Source organism: Crotalus tigris, unplaced genomic scaffold (genome assembly GCF_016545835.1).
Source record: "Crotalus tigris isolate CLP2741 ecotype Arizona unplaced genomic scaffold, ASM1654583v1 scf7180000019328.220996217465:2438092, whole genome shotgun sequence".
NCBI lineage: Eukaryota > Metazoa > Chordata > Lepidosauria > Squamata > Viperidae > Crotalus > Crotalus tigris.
In genome coordinates, this window is record NW_024097488.1 from 1595541 (window position 1) to 1622375 (window position 26835).

At 40.1% G+C, this 26835-nt stretch overlaps 1 protein-coding gene across 1 annotated transcript in view; it reads right to left on the bottom strand.

Annotated features, from left to right (window-relative positions):
* Nucleotides 1-248: 248 nt before the first annotated feature.
* The window catches only part of SFXN2 (sideroflexin 2), a 34621-nt gene continuing 8034 nt past the window's right edge, over nt 249-26835 (bottom strand). Inside the window, exons 2-12 of the mRNA XM_039361707.1 lie at nt 23692-23855; nt 22279-22449; nt 19149-19247; nt 18224-18299; nt 17407-17492; nt 14174-14234; nt 6720-6786; nt 5165-5214; nt 2884-2933; nt 2343-2390; nt 249-894 (exon numbers count right to left, since the gene is read on the bottom strand). Coding sequence (XP_039217641.1) covers nt 795-894; nt 2343-2390; nt 2884-2933; nt 5165-5214; nt 6720-6786; nt 14174-14234; nt 17407-17492; nt 18224-18299; nt 19149-19247; nt 22279-22449; nt 23692-23849 — 966 coding nt within the window. The 5' untranslated portion in view covers nt 23850-23855 and the 3' untranslated portion in view covers nt 249-794. The remainder of the gene's footprint in view (nt 895-2342; nt 2391-2883; nt 2934-5164; nt 5215-6719; nt 6787-14173; nt 14235-17406; nt 17493-18223; nt 18300-19148; nt 19248-22278; nt 22450-23691; nt 23856-26835) is intronic.

The following is a 26835-nucleotide window of genomic DNA, read 5'->3' on the forward strand; positions in this document are numbered from 1 at the left end:
ATATATATATATATATATATATATATATATATATATATATATATATATATATATGTATGTTTTCTGAGATTTTCGCGGGTATTTGTATGTAGGTCTTTGGTTGTTCGGGTTTTCTCCCGCGTAAAATTGGAAGTGTCTTGGCGACGTTTCGACGAAGTCCCATTCGTCATCTTCAGGCTGGTGCTTTCAGCTTCGTGCTTTGAGCAGCAGCTGCTCAAAGCACGAAGCTGAAACACCAGCCTGAAGATGACGAATGGGACTTCGTTGAAACGTCACCAAGACACTTCCAATTTTACGCGGGAGAAAACCCGAACAACCAAAGACCTACATTCTTGCTCCCAAGTATGGAGCTGCAGTTTCCTTTTTCGATCAGAGACACTTAGGTATGGCCTTCAAAACACAGAGGAATATGATTCAGGAAATATTTTGTGCTCACAAAGGACCAAGGAGGATTTAAGGTTTGGAATAAATGCTTTAGAGTAATCCCATTTCTCATCATCATTGGCTACAAGTAATTCATTTTCACCATTGCCATAAAGCAGAAAATGACACGTTCCAAAACCCAGACTATTTGTCACTATGCTGACGTAGTAGAAAGAAGGACTCAAATTTGCCCAGATTTCTCTCTATACCCAGACAGACAGACACACACACACACACGGGAAAGAAGAAAGGAGATGGACTGCTCTTTCTGGAATATTCTGAGCTCTGTTCCTGAAAACACCCTATAAAGGTTTTTGTCCAGGAGAAGAAGTCCATAGTGGGATAAGGCACCAAGTCCAGGCAGTTCTCACTCATAAACCCTTATTAAAATAGGCAAAAGTCACTTTGTCCCCATGTTCAGCTACAATTCGTTCTCTGAGTTCAGGCTCCAGGTGCAAAACTGCAATTGAACTAGAAAGAAAAAAGAAGAAAACACATTGTTCCCCTAAGTCAGGAGTGTCAAACTGCCGGCCCGTGGGCCGGTTGCATCATGCAGAGGCCGCGTCCACCCCAGCTTTGGCAATGCAAAAAAAGTCACGCTATGTCACGACACGTCACGTGATATGGAGAGTTTGACACCCATGCCCTAAGTGCCAGAGACTGCTTGATACTGGCCCAAAGACAGAGTGTTATTGGGTGATGTAATATTGGCAAAGGAGACAAAAATATTATGAGCTCTGTTGCAGACAATTGTGGTGTAAGACTGAACTGATCATTTTACTTGCAAAATAAGGGCTTTCCTCACTGTTTCCGCTATGAAATGAATGCTGCTGCAATAATCCAGCAAGGCTGAGTTGAAATGACAAGACTTGGGAAGTGGGTGCTAGTCACTTCTTCGTGCAGTGAACTGTCTTAGTCCAGGCCTGACCATGGAAAAGCACGTAGAGTCCACAGAATGTCCTAACCAAGCCTTCCTGTTGCAAGGGTCTATGACAACTTGCCGTGGCCAACTTGCCATGGGACAATTCACTGTGGGACAAGAGTTATACTTATATCAAAGAAATGGTGGAATAGAACCATTAAAGAAAGGATGCAAAAGGAGGGGCAGAATGGAATATGAATGAAAAACATTAAAATAATTGTTTATTTATTTTAAATAATTAAATTGAATTGTTAAATTGTGCCACTGTGAGTTGTCCTGCCGCGAGTTGGCGGTGGCAAGTTGTCCCTCAGCAAGTTGGCTAAGGTGAGTTGGCCGCAGCCGCAGTTGGCTATGACGAGTTGTCCCATTATGTTGTTGCAAGGCCTCTTTTTACCACCGGCCTAGGATTCAAACACAACTGAGCAGAACTAACACGCAAGTCACAACCACAGCTCTTTGTGGCTGTATTTGGGGACGAATAATGTACTGTTCATTTTCAAAGTTTATCTTTAAAAGAGAATATGTACAAATGGGCAGAAATATATTATAGAAAAGAATGGCTTCCAATATGTAGGTGAGACCTCCTGTCATACATCAGTACAAATAATTCCTGTCTAGAAAAGAAGGAATCATTCTTACATTAGCTTTTGCAACTTTGTGCAGTCCAGAAGCATTGGAATAGCCCTCGTCATCCAGAGCCAGCATAGCCATTGCTGAGGAGGATAGGACTTGCATCCAAACTAATAACTGCATAGCTGTGTGCAGTTAGCCACAATGAAAGCAACATGATGAAAAGTAAGGGGTAGATATTGTGTCACAACACAGTTTGCTCACTCAGTTTCAAAGATTCCTATGGACAACTTTATTTCAAATATGGAGTGATGGTCCTGCTTCACATGCCCCACCCCTCCCCTGTCCCAGGCCTTCCTACTTGAGATTATATCAAAATTGTATAGGGCAGTCAGGAAGGATAAAAGGACAGAAAAGAGATTGGTACCTTCTCTGTGGAAAAAGTGCACAGGCGATTGGGACCATGAACACAAGGCTGCAAGGCAAAGGCAGATTATTAAAAAGAAAGGACAACATTTTTTTTCTCCATAGGGAATCCAGAACTGCGTCTTAGCTTCAAAATAGCCAAGCAAACGTTATATCTTTGGCAGGATTTACAATAAGATGCACGGGATTTTAAAGCAGTCCGATGTCCATTCCCACATACAATACAAACATATCCCTTTTCCACATATAAACACAGATGAAATCTTCATTTAACCATGGTTGCTTGACCAAGCATTAAGCCATTGCTCGCTAAATATCCTACACATAATTCTAAGCCATAAACATAGTTTTCCATCCACAGTGCTTGAGTTTATATCTTAATGCCATGATGCAAAAAATGTAGTCTTCCAGTATCTCTTGTAACCCTCCCAGATTCCAAATAAAATGGATGCCTTTTCATAAATCACTAGGAATTACAGCTTTGAAGCAATCTCTCATACAACACTGGCTTCTGAAAGTAATGCAAGATGCAGAATACTTACAACCCTCCAACAAGAACTGTTTGCAAGGGAGCATGGAGAACCTGGATTTTCTGCCAAGAAAATAATACATGTGAGATGATGCCAAGAAAGTAAGAATTCAAACTTTCAGTTCCTAGAATTAGGGCTGAGATCATAAAGAGAACTAACAATACAAATCTCTTTTCTTTTGGGAACCAAGAGCACAAAGATCTATAAAAATCTACAACAAGCTTCTGCCAATTTAGGGTTCAGTATCAGCAACATGTTGATATGCTTAAACAATATGCTTAGCCAGTGAGGAGCTGCTATCAATGTCTTGACCTGCTGTCAAGAAGCTTTTAAGAACTGAATGGGACAAAAAGGCTGAATTCAAGCAAGGGCAGAGTAACTGCCTGTTCACTGAGGCACTCTAACTGCTCCACTGTTGTCTCTCAAGGAATGGCGCTGCCCCTAAAGGAGCAAGTCTATGATTTTGGGGTCCTCCTGATTTACGGCTTCTGCTGTGTAAGCTGATGGAGACTGTGATCTGTCCAAACTTTGTCCATTTGGGACACATCCCTACACATCAAGATTAATGCAATATGGTATACTTGGGGCTGTCTTAAAAGATGATAAGACTTCAATAAGGCCCGAATCTAGAATGCAATTACCGGATATTAGTTGGCTCTTACATTTTATCTGTATTTCAGTTTCTGCAGTGGCTTTCTATTAGCTCCTGGGTATGCACATCAAAGGGTAAGTCATAAACCCTCTATGGCTCTGCAGTGAAATACCTGTAGGACAATTTCCTTCAGGTGGAATCAACTCACCCAACTTGCATCTGGGAGAAACTGCTGGGAATCTTTCTGTTTACTATACAGAGTAGAGTCTTGTAGGTGCTGCTTTTTAGTAGCAGCCCTTATATTACAGAATTCTTTCCTATTAGAAAGCAAGTTGGCTCCAGTTTTGACCCACCAGAAAGCTTTGAAAACTGAGTTATTCTGTAAAGCTTATGATGAATAATACAATGCCTAAATCTGTCTGCTTTTATTGTTTTCTTTAGTTACTGTGGTTAGAACTTGGGTTGTTTTAGTTTTTTTATTATAGAGGTTTTAATTTATTAAATAAATGACCATTAGATAAATTCTGATACCATGCTAAGCTCAATTCAACCGACCCCAGTATGATTTACTGTAGTATGCAAGTATAATAAACAACCTTTTTCTGGTATTCTACACAGTGGTGGGATTCAGCCAGTTCGCACCACTTTGACAGAACTGGTAGCTAATTTTTTGTTGCCCAGGCCCAGAATAGACTTCCAGAAGCGGCATCCACACAGAGAACAGGTTGTTCACATATTTGAATCCCACCACTGACTCTACATAATTTTGATTAGTAGCAACTAGATGCTTTCAGGGTCTTTTTAAAAAATCATAACGACAACAAATAATGTACATTATTTATATAATAAATATACAGACTACCTATTTCATATAGATAACCCAGGAGAGATAACAATTAAAGCCAAGTAAAAAAAACAATAAAAACAACCAAAAAATAAAAATAACTTGCTTCAATTGTTCTGTTTTTTATTGGAGGCTTGCCTTATAATAATAATAATAAAGTTGGAAGGGATCTTGGGGGTCATCTAGTCCAACCCCCTGCTCAGGCAGGAATCCCTATACCATTTCAGACAAATGGCTGTCCAGTCTCTTCCTACAAACTTCCAGTGTTGGAGCATTCACAGCTTCTGGAGGCAGGTTGTTCCACTGATTAATTGTTCTAACTGTCAGAAAATTTCTCCTTAGTTCTAGGTTGCTTCTCTCTTTGGTTAGTTTCCATCCATTGCTTCTTGTCTTGCCTTCAGGTACTTTGGAGAATAGTTTGATTTCCTCTTCTTTGTGGAACCCCTGATATATTGGAATACTGCTATCATGTCACCCCCTTGTCTTTCTCTTGTTTTTCTTGTTTCTGCTGGCAGCAGTAGATTTGCTATTGAGTTATGTGCAGATGATCTATTTTGAACCTTTAACACAGGGGTCTTCAAACTTGGCCCTTTTATGACTTGTGGACTTCAACTCCCAGAATTCCTCAGCCAGACACTGGCTGAGGAATTCTCGGAGCTGAAGTCCACAAGTCATAAAAGGGCCAAGTTTGAAGACTCCTACTTTAACAAATGTAATATATTGCCAAAGTGAAGACTATGTAGAACTTCTGGTAGCTATCTAGTTATCTGCATAATTATCTAAAATTTCTGACTCCTTATTATTTAACAACAGCAAGAACAAACTAATTCATTCATTCCATTTTCTGGGTAACTTACCTTCATGAATGGATATTTCTCTAATGCCTCCATGATAATAGGCAACAAAACTAAAATGAAAAAATGATTTTATTTTCATTGGATCAACTCTGTCCCACATCTCCACTCAGTGATAGGGGAACAAAACGCAACATGTAGACATGTTACAAAAAATCTAGTAGCTTATTTCTCAAGAAAATAGAACACAATATCATTCAGTAACAGCTTTGATCATACCTGTGAATGTTTATACTATGGCTCATAATAGCATTTTAAAAGGTTTATAATCAATACATGGTCAAATGCTTACCATACTTGAAGCTAGGCATTTTAATAAATTCCCTTTCATTTTTTTCATGGATTATGTTGGCATCCTACAGGACTTAGCCATGCACATACCCACCCATACATAGAGTTAAGATATTGTAAATGGATTTTGCTCTAAACTTTTAAATCTGAATCTTAACAACATAAATAAATTAATACTACACCTTAGAAATTCCTCTATCTGGCATCTGTAAATGAATAATTAAAGCCCCAATCATCCCCAGTTGGCTGAAAGTAATAGAACATTAGCCATCACCTTGAAGGGTGCCATAGGGGAAGCTAATTATGATTTTAATGTGGAGCAAGATCTAACTAATGAGCAGTTACTAGCTTGTAAACTTCATAACAAATGAGAGCCAATTCTAAATATAGTTTCAAGAGCCCTCCAGCAGAACCCACCAAAAGAGCCTTCGCCAACAGTGAGTCCCCTATGTGAATTCCCAGGATACCCAACCAACATAGCAGCAATCAACTTGGCTGGGAGTCCTTGTGGCGGTCACCAAGTTGCAAGCTGTTGCACTAGAGGACAATGCAAGAAGTTGAATGGTGAAATGTACCTCATGATATTAATGACATGACTAATATACTTGCATCCAATGTCAAAGCAAAAGAATGAAATGCTGAAGTTAATGTTCTGATATCAATGATGCACATTTCATCGTTTTCTACCGTGTATTCCCAAAAATAAGACCTGGTCTTTTTTTTTTCTTGCCTCCAAAGGAGGCACCAGGTCTTATTTTCAGGGGGTGTCTTTTCCATGGTCTCACCTTGCAGCCTGCATTTCACTGTCAGCAGCCTTCTGGCAAGGCCTCTGTAGCTGAGAACTGAGCTACGGATTGAATCTGTACTCGGTTCTTGGCTGCAGAGGCCTTTCTTGGAAGGCCACTAATGGCAAAATGCAGGTCAGAGAGCGCCGAAGAAATGGGCCAGCAAGGTGAGGCAAGTGTCGATTCATGGGAGGCCTGGTTGCAACAGTAAGTGGGTGCGGAGCACATGGGGAAACTCCACCCTCCCACACCCGCCCTAAGCCTGATTTTTAGGCATGCGCCTTGCCCCAAAACTAGGGCTTATTTTGGGGATAGGGCTTATGTTAACCCCCCAATTAAGCTAGGGCTTATTTTCAGGTTAGGTCTTACTTTTGGGGAAACACGGTATTAAAAATTTGTACTGGATACTTATGTTCTGATGCCTACCTCTAAATTAACATGCCAAACTACAGTCCAACAAAAGAGAAATACTTAGCACTTACTCATGCCAGGAGCAGCCATAGCAATTCGGGAAACCACCACCTGAGTTATCCCCTTGATTGCAGCTCTCTAAAACAAACAAACAAGCAAACAAACAGCAATGACACAGTATTCACTGTAGAATATCCAGCCTCAGAAGCAGGGCAATGCTGGTGGGACAATCCTAAATGCCAATTTCCCCAGACCTTATCTCAACACGCTTACTAGGAATGCTTATTAAAGCCAGTGATACCTATTGTTGGAAAGCAGTAGTTCAGGAGTATTCAGCTGCATTTAAAACTACAACATATTAAAGACAGAATATTTTTGTTAAAAAGCACTCATAAAGAGCTAGAATATTTTTTTTAATTGAAAATTTTTAAAGTTTTACAATAAAATACTTCCCCCTCCCACCCCCCCATCACCCTCCCCCCTCCTTCCCAGAGCTGAATACAGGGTTAAAAAAAAAAGAAAAAAACAACAACAAAAAACATAGAACTTAAATGAACATCAAACAATTATACATACATCCAAGAAACAAGATTTTAAATACTTTAACTCCAATAAATAAAAACAAAAATTCTAACCATTATCCTTAAACATAAGTTATTCAAAAGCTAAATAATACTTTCTAATCTCATGTTTATTCTGCATAAAATTCACCCATCTTTTCCACACCAAAATATATCTCTCTTGCGATTGCTCTTTCAGATAAGCCGAAATTTTTGCCATTTCAGATAAATAAGAAACTTTAAGAAACCATTCTTCTAAAGTAGGCAAAGAATCCTTCTTCCAATATTGCCCAATCAGCAACCTTGCCGCTGTAATTAAATTCAACATTAAAATAATCTCTTTGCCATCACAATCAACAATAATACCTAACAGAAACAATTGTGGTGTAAATTTTATCCTTCTATTAAAAATCTTCTGAATGTTCCACCAAATCTTGATCCAAAAAGCGTTTATATTTCTACATGACCACCAAATATGAGAGAGCTAGAATATTTTGATATGGATCATAGCTGCATGTAAGAAAGAGCAGGTAAATTTTGTTAATTTTTTAAAATTAATAATGCATTCACATAATCCAAAAATAGTGGAACAATGTGAGATCAATCCATTAAATGCAAATACTCCTGTTAACTAAGACAATATTTACATTTGTCCAGGAAGATTTTAAATAAGTTTAAGTACATATTTTATTGGTTAGTTACATATTATTTATTGGTTAGTTACATATTATTAGGAAGGCAATCAAAAGGCAGTACAAGAAATTAAACTGTTTTTAACATATTTATTCATTCAATGTGGATGCTATCCGAGTCCAACTATTTTCAAACAACTTACAGAAAAGAAAGAATTAAAACCTAAACAATAAAGCTCCAGACAGCAAAATCTGGCAATTCTATTGGTCTCCAGTCTTCCTTAAAGATAAATCTGCTATTGAAGAGAATGTTTTCTTCATCTGGCTTCTAAAACAATTATATATAAGGAGCATTATAATATCTATGCTCCAATCTATGCAATATAGGGAACGCAGCAATACATACATAATCATCTCCATTTCTCCCACCAAGCAAGGCAGATACAGAGAACACATTTTTAAAACTTTCCTATTGACCACATGGAAATTAGAGCATTAAAACTGTCCAAAAAAGAAGCTCTCATGTGTGGCAAACACAAGATATTAAAGAAGTAATTGTTTTAGTGAAAGGTCCTCCAGATGGACTGCCACTATAATAGGTGGGGGTTGTGTTCAGATGCAGGTGGTCTTCAACTTACAATAGTTCATTTAGTGACTGCTTGAAGTTACAACTGCTCTGAAAAAAATGTCTCGTGACTGTTTTTCACACTTAACGACTGTTGTGGCATCCCCATAGCCACGTGGTCAAAATTCAGACGCTTGGCAACTGACTCATATTTATGACGGTTGCCGTGTCCCAGGATCATGCGATGCCCTTCTGCGATTTTCCGACAAGCAAAGTCAATGGGGAAACCTGATTCACTTAACAACCGATTTGCTAATTTAACAACTGCCGTGATTCACTTAACAACTGTGGCAAGAAAAGTCATAAAATGGAACAAGACTCACTTAACAAATGTCTCACTTAGCAATAGAAATTTTGGGCCTAATTGTAGTGATAAGTCAAGGGCTACCTGTATTTCTAACTATCAGTATGGAATATATCTTGCATCAGTTCAGTTTTAGTTCTTTCAGTAATATTAAGTAAGATCAAAAATGGGGCTTACAGTTTACAATATGTAAGATCCACTTCAATGCTTTTCTTCCAGGACAAACAACAAAGCTATCCAAAAGGACTAAAGAGGCAAAGGAACCATAAGTAAAAATAAACTTTAGGGAGAATTTTCAACAATGGAGCTGCATGTGAGTACTCAGAGAATCTAGTCTAAATTCCAGATGCAATAAAGAGTTAGAGTCACTCAGAAGAACTCTTAGAAATGTAGACTGTGCTGGTTCTGAAGGCTTGGAACTTTATAATTACAAACCTTCAAGCCAAATGGAAGCCTACACTAAAAATATTTATAGTGAGACAGATATAGTTACCCTCTCTGTTCCCAACAAAATGTAGATTCTAAACTGTGTTCAAAGCTGTCATTATCTTTCCAATAATATCTACATCTTGCAAGCCTCTCTGGAAAGACCTTTGTTTTGGCACAAAGGAACATTGGCCTTTACAATATGGGTCAAGAACTTAAAGGAAGAGTTTTAAACCTACTTGTGTCTGAGATAGGCCAGATGCATCATTAGCACTTATGACTGAAATAGATTTATTTGCAGCTTGGATGATGGAATTTTATTTTTTGTAAAGGGTTTGAACTAGAGAATTGTTATACATTTTGACAAAAAAGGAAAACTAGGATACAATTTACTGTACTTAAACCTTTTGAACTGAAATTGGGGAAATCTAAAAAAATATATTTAATCTGCACTAAGGTATTTTCATGTGGCCTTAAAATCAGTAATTGTTGACCATTGATCTACTCTATAGAAGAGGCTGTCAGTTTTATCTAGAGCTTGTACATAGGGATTGAATCAAATGCTGCATTTAAATAAATAAAAGCTGCAAAACGATGCTTCACGGACAGCTGATTTTCAACTAACTAGTACAAAATAATACACCGATCAAGACTTGATTTTCCTGTCATAAACCAAGAAACAGCTCAACTTTCATCAAACACCTCATAGTGACCATCATAGTGATTGAAACCAAGATAACCATCTCAGAAGGCTCATTTTAATCCTGCATTTTATTTCTCTCAGTGGTCATTATGGAATGCATTCAAAGTACAACCAGTACGCTCCTAATTGTTGGGCATCAGTATGGTGACTTGAAAGGTAGTTAGTTTGCACAAAATAGCATAAGCATGCTTGAAGTTAAACTGTGTTTGGTTGCAACTGTGACATCTGTGCCAAGCATACCAAAACAGATTAGTATCATATACTTAAGAGCCATGGTGGCACAGTGGTTAGAATGCAGTACTGCAGGCTATTTCTGCTGTCTGCCAGCTGCCGGCAATTCTATTCTCATCGACTCAAGGTTGACTCAGCCTTTTATCTTTCTGAAGTCAGCAAAATGGGGCAATATGCTGACTCTGTAAACTGCTTAGAGAGGACTGTAAAGTATTGTCAAGCGGTATATAAGTCTAAGTCAGCGGTTCTCAACCTATGGGTCGCGAACCCATTTGGGGTCGAACGACCATTTCACGGAGGTCGCCAAACAAAGCTGTCCGCCATTTTTTCCCTCTTTTCTTTAGCTGTGCTACTCCCTCTTATTCTATTGGCTTTCGAAAGCCAATAGAATAGACTCTCTTGAATGGAGTCTAATTCTATTGGCTTTCAAAAACCAATAGGAATTGTCCAGGCTGTCTCTGCCCTGCTGAGCCCGCCAAAAGCCACAGTCTGCAAACGGTGCTGCAAGGTGAACTTTCTGGAAAGCTTCCCTCCCTGCTGAGCAACTACTAAAAGTTAGTAAAAGAGGACCAGGGGTGGGAGGTGGGAGGCCGGCGGGCACAGAGAGGGTTGCTGGTGTGCCTGGGGCCCACCGGGTGCCTTACCTCCCTTGGGCTGGGCCAGCTGGTGGCCCAGCTGGTGATTGCCCTGCGCCCTCGCTGCCGCATGCCATGGCCACCCAGGAGCACCTGGGCCTGCCTGCCGCTGCACCGAATGTGCGGTAGCCAAGGTAAGGCTAGCGGGGCAGCGGCGAGTGCAGGAAGGGTTGCTGGTGCGCATGGGGCCCGGTGGGTGCCTTACCTCCCTTGGGCTGGGCCAGCTGGTGGCCCAGCCGGTGGTTGGCCTGCGGCCTCGCTGCCATGTGCCATGGCCGCCCAGGAGCACCTGGGCCTGCCTGCCGCTGCACCGAACGTGCGGTGGCCAAGGTAAGGCTAGCGGGGCAGCGGCAGGTGCAGGAAGGATTACTGGCGCGCATGGGGCCCGGCGGGTGCCTTACCTCCCTTGGGCTGGGCCAGTTGGTGGCCCAGCCGGTGGTCGGCCTGCGCCCTCTCTGCCGCATGCCATGGCCACCCAGGAGCACCTGGGCCTGCCTGCCGCTGCACCGAATGTGCGGTAGCCAAGGTAAGGCTAGCGGGGCAGCGGCGAGTGCAGGAAGGGTTGCTGGTGCGCATGGGGCCCGGTGGGTGCCTTACCTCCCTTGGGCTGGGCCAGCTGGTGGCCCAGCCGGTGGTTGGCCTGCGGCCTCGCTGCCATGTGCCATGGCCGCCCAGGAGCACCTGGGCCTGCCTGCCGCTGCACCGAACGTGCGGTGGCCAAGGTAAGGCTAGCGGGGCAGCGGCAGGTGCAGGAAGGATTACTGGCGCGCATGGGGCCCGGCGGGTGCCTTACCTCCCTTGGGCTGGGCCAGTTGGTGGCCCAGCCGGTGGTCGGCCTGCGCCCTCTCTGCCGCGTGCCATGGCCGCCCAGGAGCACCTGGGCCTGCCTGCCACTGCACCGAAAGTGCGGTAGCCATGGTAAGGCTAGCGGGGCAGCAGCGGGTGCAGGAAGGGTTACTGGCGCACATGGGGCCTGGCGGGTGCCTTACCTCCCTTTGGCTGGGCCAGCTGGTGGCCCAGCCAGTGGTCGGCCTGCACCCTCGCTGCCGCATGCCATGGCCGCCCAGGAGCGCGTGGGCCTGCCTGCCGCCACGCCGAACGTGTGGTGGCCAAGGTAAGGCTAGCGGGGCAGCGGCAGGCACAGGGAGGGTTGCTGGCACGCATGGGGCCTGGCGCATGGCTTACCTCCCTTGGGCTGGGCCAGCTGGTGGCCCAGCCGGTGGTCGGCCTGCGCCGTCACTGCCGCTTGGCAGCTACGCCTCGGCCGGCGCAGGGGGCAGCACCACGCATGCTGGGCGATGGCCCGCGTGCAGCCGCAGGAGAGGCGGAACGTGCGCGCCTCCTCCTGCCCTGCCCGCAGGGAAATACAGGTAGTCCTCGACTTACGACCACATGATTGGGGTCGCGGCATTGGGAAGATTGAGAACCAGTGGTCTAAGTGCTATTGCTATTATTGCTAACAGGGAATGCTTCATGTGATATAGGTTGGTAATCTAACCTGTATATTTTACTAAAAACTTCTTGTGAAAATATCATTTGACCCTGGGGCATACTGAGTGGCTGCAGGTAATATCCATGGGGCCTTCTGATAACTGTGACTTGGAATGCAAAATTAATAAATAGCAGGGTGTGACTTAAAAATAAAATGAAAGAAAAATTGTGTGTCTGTATAAGCAAGAAAAGGAATATTGTAACAGGTCTGCTACTCCTCTATGGGTTTCCACCACTGTGACTATATTAATTTTATACTTTAAAATCTAGAAGCATCTCTACCTCAAATCTTCACTAATTCGGCTCCATCATCCTAATTGTCTGATTGCTCCCAACAAGAACTCTGCTTTGCTCCCTATCTTATATGCATGGAACTGATTTTCTACTGGTAGAAGTAACCATGGCACATACTTTAATTTTTAATTAAAATTTATAAAACCAGTATTTGATTATAAAACAATATTAGAAAAGGAAATACAGAACACCAAAACAGTCAAAATGTATTTTAGAAAAAGGGGAAAAAGCAAGAATTTGATTGTCCCATGCCGCTTTTATATCAGTTGCTATGGCCATCAATTCTATTTCTGAGTAATGCTTTTAATTATGTTATTAAATAATAATTTTATTATAATATTTTATCAATTACCAACTTTTATTTTACCATAATTTTAGTCCAAGCATAGTTTTGCTCTACTGGACAGAAGAGTGGCAGGAAGTATAATAACAGCAAAACAGACTATTTCATAACATCATTAGCAATTTTGGTGTTTCTAAGAGTTCTGGTTCCAACAACTAAAAAGACATAAATGAGCTAACAAGTTTGCATTATGAATCATACATCTTACCCTGTTTTATCCCTGCCTCCACTTTCTCTGTTATCTCCCTTGTGTCAAACTTTATATTGTAAATTCCTGTGAGCAGGGACCTGTCCTCTGGTTATCGATAAAATGCCATGAAAACTGATGCCACTGTATAAATAAACAATAAATAATAATACTAGATACAACTTCTCTAAAATAGCTTGTACAGAAGGTTATGTACTAAGAGTAAAGCACTCCCAATATATAAAGAGATCTGTTACTTGGAATACTGGTAACAAAGTAGGAACATTAAAGCATCCCAAAGAACATTAAAGAATCTACAGAGTGTATGATTTTTGCTTTTTTGAGTGGTAATGGTGGTAATAATTTTCTTTGTCAAAGGAACATAATGAAGAGCTCTCAAAATTGTGTTTGGGAAAGTAGTACAAGCTAATGGTAGATATTCACTACAGATAGTCAAGATACTTCAAGAATGCCAAAAGTTCATTATTATCCTCATTCTTTATATTTCATTATATCTTGATGAAGTAGGTTGCTGCCTTCAGATATAGCATAAATCTCCCATGGCTCTAAATCAGTGTTTCCCTACCTAAGGAATGTCCAGATGTATGGACTTCCAGAAAGTCCAAGAATACCCATTCTGAAAATTCTGGGAATTTAAACAGACATATCTGTATGCTGCTAAGATTGGGAACACAACTTTACTGTAACCCCACATTCCTCAGTCACAATTCTTAGCATTCCCACTAATTGGGAATTCTGCGAGTTATTAACCCAATACATCTGGAAGGGTATTAGGCTGGAGAAGTCTACATTGGACAGTTCAACAACTCCAAGCTGCTCTTTATTTAAGAAATGTTGATCTTGCCATCTACTTCTTTATCTGAAATAATCATCATGCAAGTTTGTGGAAGCCCCCCCCCCCAAAAACCCTCAATAGATAGCACTTGCTGAAACCTGATGTATCAGTATACAAGGCTCTCCTTAGGCACTCAAGCACATTCTGTACAGAAGATGATTCTAAATGTTCTTGTTTATAAAAAGAATAATAATAAACCAATTCTTGAATTTCAATTTCCCAAGATAATGGTACTTACCCTGGACTTTCCCAGAGTATTGTCATTTTCGTCTGTCACTGTGATCCCATTAATGAGTTCCCTAATGCAGACACAAACATATGACCTTAGACATTAAGATCAACCATCTAGATGTGGGGGTGGGGGTTGTACTACTCAAGGAAGCATACTAAATGCAACCATTCCTTTTCTCCCCACCAAAACTAATCTATGAGATGAAGAGGATCAGGAAAGAATGGTTGATCCTAAGTCACCCAGCCTTCCTTGTCATTTTTAAAAATGCAGCAGGGGCACTGTTACATTCAGTTTAAATCAAAAAACTTGAATAAACATCTTTGCAGGAATGCAAAGCTTCATCAGCATAAGAATAATTATGTTGTGGAGAAAGTCCAACCATTTGAGCTACTACGGTAGTATGTGACACCGAGGATAGTACCCTGCTGCCTCCTAGTGAATCCTATTCTTAATATCAACAAACATTCTGAGGATTTATATACTCAGCAACTCCAAATAGTAATTTGAATGTCAAAATGGAAATAAGACCTGGGTAAAATGAAGAAGGTGACAATTTTTTAAAAGTATTCATCAATATAAATCCATCATGGTATTTATCAATGGAGGCACAAATTGTTTAGGAATGAAATAACTTAAGCCAGAGCAAGCTGGTAAAAATTTGCTGTTCTGTACAATCTTTTCCATTTTCCAAATGCTCATCAAACTTCCAGATCCCATCCTGTATGGTCCATGGTTCTCCCACTGTGGCTGTTGTAAACATTTGTTATAGCTGGCTCACACATTCAGTTAGCCAATTAGTAGTGTGCCAAAATTGCATTTCTATGGCACTCAGACCCACTCATTTCACTGGGCTTGTTCTGCATTAGCACCATGATTAAAGTCATGCTTGCTTTCTGAGTAGTCATTCTAAAGCCCAATATGGGAGATACTGTGATGGCATCAGATTTTTAATGAAGGTGCTAAGATAGTTTGTCAGTTGTGGGGAAAGAGCACCAAGATTTAGTATGACTTCTTGCCAGTCAAAAACAGGACAAGCTGTAACCCCAAGAACAACAGTATCTCACAATCTGGGAAAGATAAGTTTTACAATGTAAAATTTTGGCTAGCTGTGATGGAAGAGAAACTGCTGAGTAAGAATATACTCATTGTAGAAGTACCCTGAGAAATATTCTTCAATGTTGATCAACTACACTAACCTCACAACTACTTAATATATAAGTAGTCTACATCTGATCAAATGACTGCAATTTTAAACAGAAGATCTGAAAAGCACCATGCAGCTTTCATAATATCAAACCACACTTATTGTAATGTTTCATATGGGGCTTTGTGCTTCCTGTCCATCATTAACTTTTTTCTAGACAGGGCAATAGTGACATCTCTGTACTATGTTTTATTATGTATAATTAAAAAATTATTTTTATTTGAACAGCAGGTGCCAAAATCTATTCTTATGACAATCAGACTAATCTTTAATTATTTTCTCTCTTATTAACTATTCCTGGTTATACACAAAATGAAAAGGCAGTTATGGAGAAAAGCATCATTTAATTAACATTTTCTATTAAAAAAGTAAGTACATATTATCATAAAGTGATAAAAAGATTGGTGACATTTCAATCTAGCAGAATAGATTTTTCCATTTGTTCTCAAATCACTCATGCCCTAATTATCAAAGTGACCCAGTCTTTATCTTATCTTACAGATTATACAAGAGGCAAAATCTGGGCTATAGCCAGTTGCCTTCAAGTACTCCTCCTGAAGCCATTGGCTAGATTACTGTGATGTCATGGAAATTTTAATGAATTGCAGCTGTACAGGTAAGGATGACATCAACAAAATGTTGACAGTGCAGTAGCTTCTGTAAGCAAAAGGTCATCAGGCTGAGAGCAAATTATCATATGATAGCCAGGGCAAGGACAAAAGGTTAAAATATACTGCTTTTATTTGGATCACAACTGACTGATTCAATCATTCCCCATGTCAGCCCTGGGCAAAGGAAGAACATAACCATGAGTGATATTTCTGAGGTTTTTCCAGCTGCCACCAAAGAGGTGGCTTTGGTGGGGAAAAAATAAATAGTGGCCCAATTGGGGTTGGTGTCACTGAGGACAGAGAAATATTTAATTTACTACTTTGATCCTTCTAGGCTGGTGAGGTAAGGGAGCCAAAAGGCAAGAAGAATAAAAGTAGTGATAAAATCAAGTTACAAATTGAAAAGAGGGATAAAAATGGAAAAAAAGGAAATAGGAAGCAAAGAGGACAAGATGACACAGACATCTAAAGTCTGCTTTTGTGTCAAAAAAAGATTTTGGAGACAGGTTAAAATGATAATAGAACTGTATTTATCATCTAGCTTAATCTGCTATTTTAGGCACATAGGCATAATAAAAGTGTGCCTATTTTTGTGCCTAGAATGTGGCTTAAATGTTTAGTTGGTTGATTTTATTGATATATACTATGCACATACAGTATATGAAGTTGGTAAATCTAATTCAGCTTGCAAGAGGAAGGTGCAACAGCTAGCCAGGATGGAGCAGAGATACTGTACTACAGATTGGTAGTCAGATTATAAAACTTTCAAATTTATTTCCTTCTCTCAGGAAATAAATGAATATAGAGAAAATAGGGAGAGTTGCATAGATGCTATTTTTGACTGGATTATCAGGTCATTAATTATCCTTGTCAAGTCAAGCAATGAGTGTAAGGTAGTATTCTAATATTTTTTTAAAAAAATTCCATCTTCTCCATACAAGAGTATTGGTTCCTGGTGTAGACTGTGAGGATATTGGGTGCGTGCTTATTAGCTGGACTAGAGGCAACGTGAATCCTTTTTTTGCTTTAGCACATGCAACCCTTGCTTTGATTTTAATGACCCACATTTGGCCAGTTAATGATTTTAATGGCCTCAAATTAGTGACTGATATGGAGACTGTAATGACCAATGATAGAGATGCAAATGATTTTATGAAGGTAATGGAATAATTTCTCTTTGTAAAAAATAGTTATCTGGCTACCTGTTTCTGCTATCAGTGGTAATTTTGAAAAGCAGCTATAAGACTGATCAAGTTGTTGTTGATCAAGGACAAAATACAGCTATCCCCATTCCCACAGTGCTTTTATTCTTATATTAAAGGAGTCACTCATGGTAAACTAAAGCTGACTTCTGTGCATGATGTTCAAGAAAACCTCTCCTTCATCATGTTATTTTTCTCCTGGGATTTCATCAAGAGACTTACTGTTGCCTCATCAAGGGGATATTCACACAGTTGGCAGCAGCTACTGCTGCAAATGGGACCCAACGTGCCACAAGGGATGGTGCTCTCTGTATGGAGAAAGATAAAGCAATAAGGAGAGGAATAAACTTTACAGGAAAAGGTAAAAAGAACTAAGTAGCAGTACTATGGAGGCCCTGGGCAACAGGCTTCTATTGCATTGACATAAATTCTCCTAATCCCACATTAAATTTGTCTCTTAGAACGAAAGTGTGCAACCTGCAGTTCCAAGGATACAAGAATCCATGCCTCTCCTCAAGGTCATGGTTTAGTCTTCCAGAACCCCATCAATAAAAGTCCCCAACAAACTGTGTGGGTTTTTTTTTTTTTCAAAATATACAGGAGAAAAGTGGTACATGCATCCGAAAAAACTTTAACTGTGTTTAGTTTAATTAAATCCAGTGAAAATGCAAGTTAAATAAAATTAAATTTAGATGTCTTTTCAAGATTGTTACTATCCTTGAGTCTAATCCCTGGCATGCCATTCAAACGAGAAGGGTGGCCCTTAGTCTAAAAAGCGCAATGTGCTTACAATCTTTGCAGTGGTGAAGTGAGGAAGAAAGAAAGCATATATTTTACAGTCCAAAGTAAAAAAAAACAAAAAACTTTAAAGATAGAAGATATTCCACTCCTCCACACTAGAAGACTCAGGGCTTTTGAAGAAAACAATTATGCTCCTTACAGGTCTAAGCTCCTACAGGAAGAGGCCAGGGATGCCTTGTCTCATCCTTGGGCCTGCTGCCCTCTTGTGGTTAAAATTAGTAGCATTTTAGAGTTGTACCTTAGTGTAAAGATTGAGTCCCACGGCAGTTGCCAAGGCAGTGCTGGTAGCGGTGAAATAAGCCACTCCAATTTGCCTGAATTATCCAAAAGGGATGTAAAATAATAAGAGTTGTGGCATTAGTCATTTTAAAACTGCAGTTGTGTAATAAAGGATCCTATCATTCACATGCATTTTAAAATGCAAATTTAATCACAGCCCTTATTTACGCTCTTTTCCTTAAACAAGAATGAGCTTTGTGAAAAAAAATTTTCTATATGCACTTGCAGCTTCTCATGAAAGATCTGGGATATAAAGACATACATATGTTTTACATATCTGGTTCTGTGACACACACAGGAAATAAAGAATGACCATTAAGTCAAAGTAGACAATGTTAAGAAAAAAGCCAGGTTAGCCTATGATAGTTGAAAATCAAGAGGAATCTGGCATTGCCCTTCAGGACTAATTTTCTTAAAAGGAATAAATGTGTTTGTGAGCAGCTATGCCAGACTGTTTCTGATACAACAAGCCACAGGTAATTGCATTGGGCTGAGGATAAAATCCTTTATATTTCAGGTCCCATCCCACATTTACCCCACACCAGCTGATACTCAGAAATAAAGCTCTGAGTTGAATAAACCATGAAAGCTACATACAGGAGCGGCAAAACTAGATCTATCTCGATTGTCTCTTTCCAACAGTCAACCATTTTTTATTCCCTGAAGTCAGCTCTGCAAATACTATGCATCCAAATGATAAAGTACAATGGCTAGCAAAACTTGACCATATACCCACACTATCTACATTTCAAGAAAATATCTCCTCATAGCAATGATTCCAGAGAGTGCTATAGATCAAAGCTAAAGCAAAGTCAGCTAATAGGATCATAAGGAGAAATGGATGAAAACTCTATGCTATCAGGTAATCCAGAAGAAACACTTACTTGACCGAGATGGGGCTAGCTGCATTCCGGTTGGTGTAATTCACAATGGCGTTAAAAGACTGATTTACCCACTGCCAAAACACCACAGCTGGAACTGTTCTGTTAAGAAAAAAAGTAAACATAGGTCCAAACATCTGAGCAGGTATGTGTATCTTCCAGACAGCTGAATGCAATAGAACCAATGTTATCTCTCTTCTGCAGCCATGTATTAGCCATGATAAGACACTGATTTTATTATTATTATAAAATATTTTATTAAAAATCCTACATCGTAATCACAAATTTTCTATTAAAATGCAGTTAAAGCAGCTGAAAGAATCCTAGGTAAACAAAGCAAAAAGTTCCGTATTAGTAAAGATAAAAAAATAGCTGAAGAAAAAGAATAACAAAGGAACATTCAGAGGAAGCTGCTAATATTACATCTAAATATAGCAATATTTGGTGCTCACCTGAAAGTGAGCAATGAGAATCAGGCAATGTACTTGAAATGCTGATCCTAAGGACCTCAATACTAAATAGGCGACAGATTTTATCTTCCTTGGCTCCAAGATCACCACAGATGGGGACTGCAGCCAAGAAATTAAAAGATGCTTGCTCCTGGGGAGGAAAGCTATGGCAAATCTAGACAGCATACTAAAAAGCAGAGACATCACCCTGCCAACAAAAGTACATATAGTCATGGCCAGTTGCAATGTATGGCTGTGAAAGTTGGACCATAAGAAATGCTGAGCACAAAAGAATTGAGGCCTTTGAACTATGGTGCTGGAGAAGACACCTGCGAGTCCCCTGGACTGCAAGACGATCAGACCGGTCAGTCCTAGAGGAGATCAACCCTGACTGCTCCTTAGAAGGCCAGATCCTGAAGGTGAAACTCAAGTACTTTGGCATCTAATGAGAAGGAAGGACTCACTGGAGAAGAGCCTAATGCTGGGAAAGATTGAGGGCAATAGAAGAAGGGGACGCCAGAGAATGAGGTGGCTGGATGGAGTCACTGAAGCAGTAGGCGTGAGCTTAAATGGATTCCAGAAGATGGTAGAGGACAGGAAGGCCTGGAGGAACATTGTCCATGGGGTCGCGATGGGTTGGACACGACTTTGCAACTAATAATAACAACCTTCCTGAAAGCCATTGCCAGAAAGACCAAAAGTAAACCTCAGAAGCAGACTACAGTAGCTGGGAAGTTCTACAGATATTCTGATTTTAAACTAGCTAGGCCAATAACGGCTTATAATATCAAATTTAATTCAAAATTATCTAGATAATCCTCAACATAGCTGCTCATTAAGATAAAATTGGATTCTCATAACATGCAAGACTAAAAACTGGCAATTTGTGGCCAAGCAGGTTGGGCAAACCTAGCCAGTATGAGGAATATAAGCTTGATTAGCTTATGTTATATAGGCCACTGGATATACTGAGAAACAAACTCTGGCTCCACTTTGTGAGACTAAGTAGATTGTGTCAGTGTCCTAGTTGAAAAGCTATGCAGAAGCCCCAAACAACTCATAATCCTACATCACAGGACCCATTTACACCAATATAATTTATTTTTACAACACATGCTTAAGATCCACTTCCAGTGATTGCTGCAAACCATAGAAACATTTCTTAACATCTTATGTTTTGGACTCAACATTTCATTTATCATATTAACTTCCTGTATAATTTTTAGCCTTTGCAATTCTTTATCATAACAAAGCCACTACATAGAGTTGGTATTCTAAGATATATAGTAGTCTCAGCAACAATTAAGTGGTTTAGCAATGCCATTTTCTGGCCTATAGCCTTGACATTGCCTTGTGGTCTGCCATTTAAGTCCAACTTTGCTTAGTTTTGGGGGATCAAAGTTGGCTACATACCTCCTAAACAGCTGCTAATAGATTGTTAGACAAATCCACAACTTGTTTTGTGAAATAGAATTGTTTGCCTTATTTTTTAATTCTTTTGGAGTGAATATTTTAATGTTTGAAAACAAGAGGGGGTATGCTTTGAGGGCATAAGGACCAAACATAACTTTTAAGTTGCATAGTAACTACATTTTGAATGTTAGGCAGACCATGCCAAAGGAAGAAGGAAACATTTAAATGAAAGTTAAATTAAAATAAAATAAAATAATTGATTAGATTATGTCCTTTATACTTAATAATTTTTCTCTCCTGACAAATTAAAAAATTCAGTTGGCCCTGTTTTTAGGAAGAATAGACACATCAGGCTTCCAGACAGTGTGAAGACCTGGGATCTCAGGTTATATAATTCAGAAGTCCCCACCTTTTGGGCACGAGGGACCGGTTCCGTGGAGAGAGGTTTTTCTGCGGACCAGAGGGGGCGTGGTTTTGTGTGCTACCTACATTTTGCAGATGGGGCTTTGCTTGTTTCTGCGGCCTGGTGACTGGCATGCCACGGTCCGGTACTGGTCCATGGACAGGGGGTTGGAGACTCGATATACCTCTACTCTAAGGTATTGGAAGAACAATTCACTACATACACACAGTCATAGTTTATGCATGCTGCTAAGTCATACACGGCTTATTGTCTTTGCATCCATGGTTTCTAGTTTATTTCACTAAGAAGCTAAAAAAGAAACTATGTTGGTTTCTTTTAAAAGAAACTTGCTTGGCATGTTTCTCCCCACTGGTATTATTTTGGATACAGATATGTCAATTGTTTCACTAATAAACAGATACATCACAGAAACATGAAATAGAAAGCCCTAGTCATGCCATCAAGACCAAGCCCCTGCTAAGTGCAGGAATCCATATTAAAGCATCCTGGACTAGGGTTAGTATATAACTAGTCTTATTAATTTTTCTCCCCCTACTCCCCAAATTTAATCTGCACAAAGTACAAACTGTTTATCTCAATTTGGGATCCCCCCCCTTACTTTGACATGCAGTTTATCATTAAACTATCTCACAAGCCTTTCTTCATCACCATAAATGTCAACTACTTGGAATTTTTTTTAAAAAAATATACAGTAGTTGCTTGAATTTCAGCGTTAATGCAACAGTGTAGGATAAGGATAACAAGGAATGTCCATGAATACTGCACAGAGCAGTGTCTGTGAAATAACTGGGTAAGGTATGAAGGAAAAAAGAGAGCAGTGGACCTCAGAAAAAATGCCTCTTCTTACCTGTAAAACTGTAGCATGCAGCCTGTGATAGCCATTCCTCCAGGGACTTGAAATGACATCCTCCCTATTAAATTCATTTTTTCCCCTGAGTCAGGATGGAAAGCTGAGTCATATAGCTTTTTGGCATAGAAAAGCTGTTCCTCACTGGTTCCAGGGGGTACCGAACCTGCCCTAGAGGCGCAAAAAAGAAATATCTTCTTAGCTTTATATATCTTAATAATTTCAATACACAGCGCATGCCTCCGAAAAATTGTGTGGTAGAGCTGCAGGAGAAGCCCTCTCTTGAAACAAGTGTGAGTGCAGGTTGGGGTCTTAACAACATTCAAATTTGTTGTATGTCAAAGCAGCTAAATGCAGCTTGCAATGTGGAGCTGGATGTAAGAAAAGAAACTTTGATACTGAAGGCACAAAATATAAATGTCACACAATTAATAGAAACAAACCAACAATAATACCTTTTTGGATGACTAAATCTTCCAATAGCACCAGATCAGGTGGTTGAAGCAGCTGTTTTACTCTGTCTAGTAGTAGGGCTGGCCCTGTTTGTACGATATTAGGCACTATTCTGCCTTGCATTTCAATTTATAAGAGCATGGGATTTCAATGTATATAGATTTAATTTTCTAGTAATAAGACCCAGGAACAGAAATCCTTTTGTTATGAAGGGTTTCCTTTTGTGAAAAATCTGGTTCTCAAAATAGGTTTGAGTATGCATTTAAGAATTATCACCGCCCAACTGCAAAGATGACTTTAATAATAATACATTATTTTATTTTTAATTATCTGTCTGTCTGTCTGTTTTTTATTTGCCACCCAACTTGCCTCAAGGCAATTTGATATCATGGCTGTTTGTTAAAGTTCCACAAATAAATGCACATAATCACATGAGGGGAAAGAAAATGAAAAAGGGCAATAGATAACAGAAAAACATTGAAAAAAAACACCTTTCAAATAAATAAAAATAAAATAATTTCAAAATGAGAAAAATTAGTAAAAACATTAAGTTCTAAATTCACTTCTATTGTACATGATTGGTTGCATCAAAATATTTATAAACATTGGAATTGCTTCTAATTACAGTTTTTATCTCAATTATTTCCCCTTTAAAAAGGGTGCTGTAAGCATCTACATTTGACTGAATTTATATAATACGTTACACAACAAGCCAAACTTCTGTTCTGGATGTATAGTATTCATTTTGCAATTGCTGTGTATTTGCAAAGTTGGTTTCCCAGTCTGATATTGTCAGTAAAGTGTTTCCCAGTATTGGGCCAAATTTGTCTTTGCGACTGTCATCACAGGTCTGATTAGTATCTATTAGTTTTATTGATACATTTGAAAAGAGGCAATTCTTAGATTTTTACAAAAGTTCCAAATTTGATTGACATTATCCAGCACCTCCCAGTTGACTACCTGCAGCTCTCTACAATTGTTTTCGCTGAATCCAACGTTTGCTCTGAAACTGGCAGTGTCCGTGGATCTGTGATGTTGAAAAAGTGTTTTACACGCCCCATAAAGGTATTCTGGTCCCAGCGAGGGGCATCAATATTAAACTTGGCAATACTTGCCATTGTTCACTGCAAAGGGAGTAGAGAAGAAACGACAAGTTATAAGTCAACACTGTAGCTCTCTGCTTTTTTGCCAAGCTGTCACCCAGAAACTGTGAATTATTTTTAAAGGTTGTAGACAAAGGTAAAATGTACCTGCTGTTAGCATTTTGTCCTATTTATTTATCAGTTCTTTTCCCCACAGATTTGTGTGGAGAGAAAATGAGAATTTTGCTGGCTAAGTCAAACAGACGAAGGCAGCAAAAAACAGCTGGTGAATTCAGTTGTTGCACTCTCCAACTGTATAATTTTATTCAGAGCACACAAAAATCTTTATAAGGCTTGCCACTTGTCCAGAACAAATGAACCAGTTCTATATACTATGCATAGCCAACATTCAATCACAATTTCATACACAATTTCATAATTCATACCCAGCATTTAGCGATTTTTGGAATCTATTACACAGAGAAATAGCATCAATATAGATGTTTTACCATAGATATCAATGCATTTAAATTCCACCGATCTGGTATATTGCCAATAGTTGGATTTACATGTAGGAAAACCAGGGCTTATTATTCTGGTGCAGAAATCAAATATGGATACATTTCAGCATGCCCAGGTTCGTTGCAAATCTGATGGGTTGGTTGAGTGGCCAAAGTATAAGCTATGGTACAGATATCGCTAGCTATGGACATGGGTGTTACTTTTCATTACAAGGTGTCAATACAATGAATAAAATAACATTTTAGGAGAATGAACTTTCAGTCATAAGGCAAAATGTTCTAATAGTATGTTATATAGAAACAGATATATACAAATGCTCACCATTCTAGACGTACTACAAAAATGAATCTATTAAGCCTAGTGATATTTAATCTCGCTTGGACCCTCTACTGCAGAAAGAATTGCTGAAAATAAGTCTCAAAGAGATACAGGAGAGAGGCTGTAGCAGAGTAACATCTATGTCAGACATGTCAAACACGAGGCTCGCAGGCCAGATCCGGCCCGCCATGTGGTTCCGTCTGGCCTGAGGACCTGCTCTGGAAACAGCGAAGGACCGGCCTGCAGCACCTCAGCCTGGCCCAGACCAACTGGGCACTGATCTACAACCTGGTTGCATCCATCAAAGCCAGAACATGCTCAGCCTTAGGTCCACGGGGCAGCCCCTGCCCCAACCTCTGGGTGTGCACGCAAGCGGAGTCTGGCATCCCTGCTGGCTGTCTTGCCCCACAGGATGACTTTATTTAGGATGCTGGCGCTGGCTGTCTCCTGTGCGCACACCCAGGGCATGAGGCAGAGGTGGCGGGGTGGCTCCTCGCTGGTTCCAGGGCTGCCCTGTGGATCTAAGGCTGAACACGTTCTGGCTTTGATGGATGCAACCAGGTTGTAGATCAGCGCCACTCCCCCTCCCACCAGCACCTCCATGGTCCACTCAATGACTAGCCTCACAGCTATGAGGCTTCCTTTTCACCAGGACTGCTTCCGCCCATCTGCATGGGATAGCAAGGGCTGGCAGCATGGACAATGGCTGCGCTGGCAATCTCTCACCCTCCCATCACCCCTTCCTGAGCGCAGAGGAAGGAAAGAGATGAGAAGGAAGGGAGGGAGGGAGGGAGGGAGGGAGGGAGGGAGGGAGGAAGAAAGATTATAATGAGAGGGAGGAAGAGTCTGAGGGAAGTCCTGCCTTAGCATTTGGCCACGAGCAGCCCTGCTGCCCTTTTGCCATCCCCTCCTCCTGACCTCTCCTGGTGGTCTCCCATACTATCGCTGAGGATACTTTGGTTACAAAGCTGAGTCTCCTTGCAGGGAGAGGGCCTTCCTCTGACCCACACATTTTGCCCTGTCCCGCACACACCATGAACAACTTGGCCAAGGAGAGCAAGCTAATCAGCAGCAGCCTTGAGGAGGAGGTAAGTACAGCCGGGTGCTCCCTTGGGAAAAGGCTGGACTGGATGCTTGCCCTCCACTGCCCAGGGCTCCAGGCAGCCTGCATCACCGGGGGCCCTATGCATGGCCTGAGAGGGACAGCAAGGCTCCTCTGGTGGACAAGGGTATAGTGCTTGCCCTGGTCTCACTTTCCTCGGCTGAAGACAATGGATACCCCCCCCAGCCCCGCCCGGGCCATCACAGGTGCCCCCCGACACGAATGAAGTTGAGCTGCCCACGCCCACCCTGGCCATATTACAGCATTGGAAAGATAAATATGACACTTTTCACTCAATGGATTGAAGACCTGATTGCACTTGCGAGCAATGAGTGGATGAGACTCATAGATATTGTATAGAAAAATATAATAAAATATGAGACTCATTTTTACAAAACACAATAGGTTAAAAAACATGAGTTATACTATACTATCTATTCTAACACTATGTTAGAAACATATATATATATGTTTATGTATATACTTGAATAATAATTGCATTAAATAACTATATATAGAATTTACTGTTTACATGATGTATTTATTTCATTCTTTCTTTGTTGTACTTTTTCTTTTTTTTACAAAATTCTATGTGTTTATTTCTTTAATAATGTATCTATTTTTATTTTTGTTTTTTTTGTCACTAATTTAAAAAGCAATAAAATAAAAAATAAATGATTACCTAGGAATTTAGTTTCAGTGATGATGGACACAAGGACTCTAGAAAATCTAAAAGAGCTATCTTTTGCACCAACCGGTAGATAACAAGATCCCATCAGGTGTAAGCTTGATGGATAAGCCAAGATTAGATCATGGCCCAAAGATGGATAATTCACATAAACATCTCTATTTCATGGACATTTGAAATATTGCAATTTGATAAAGATGCTTCTGAAATGGTTGGAAATTATGTGGAAAAGCTAATTACTAGCTTATGTTTGTTCAAATTATGAACTTTGGTATTAACTGGATCACATGGTATAAATTCAGCCACTGAAAAATACTATCCACGAAAATGGAGGAGATTTTTATTGGTCTGTTTTCACCATGATGGCTACTTAGTACAAATGAAAACTGCAA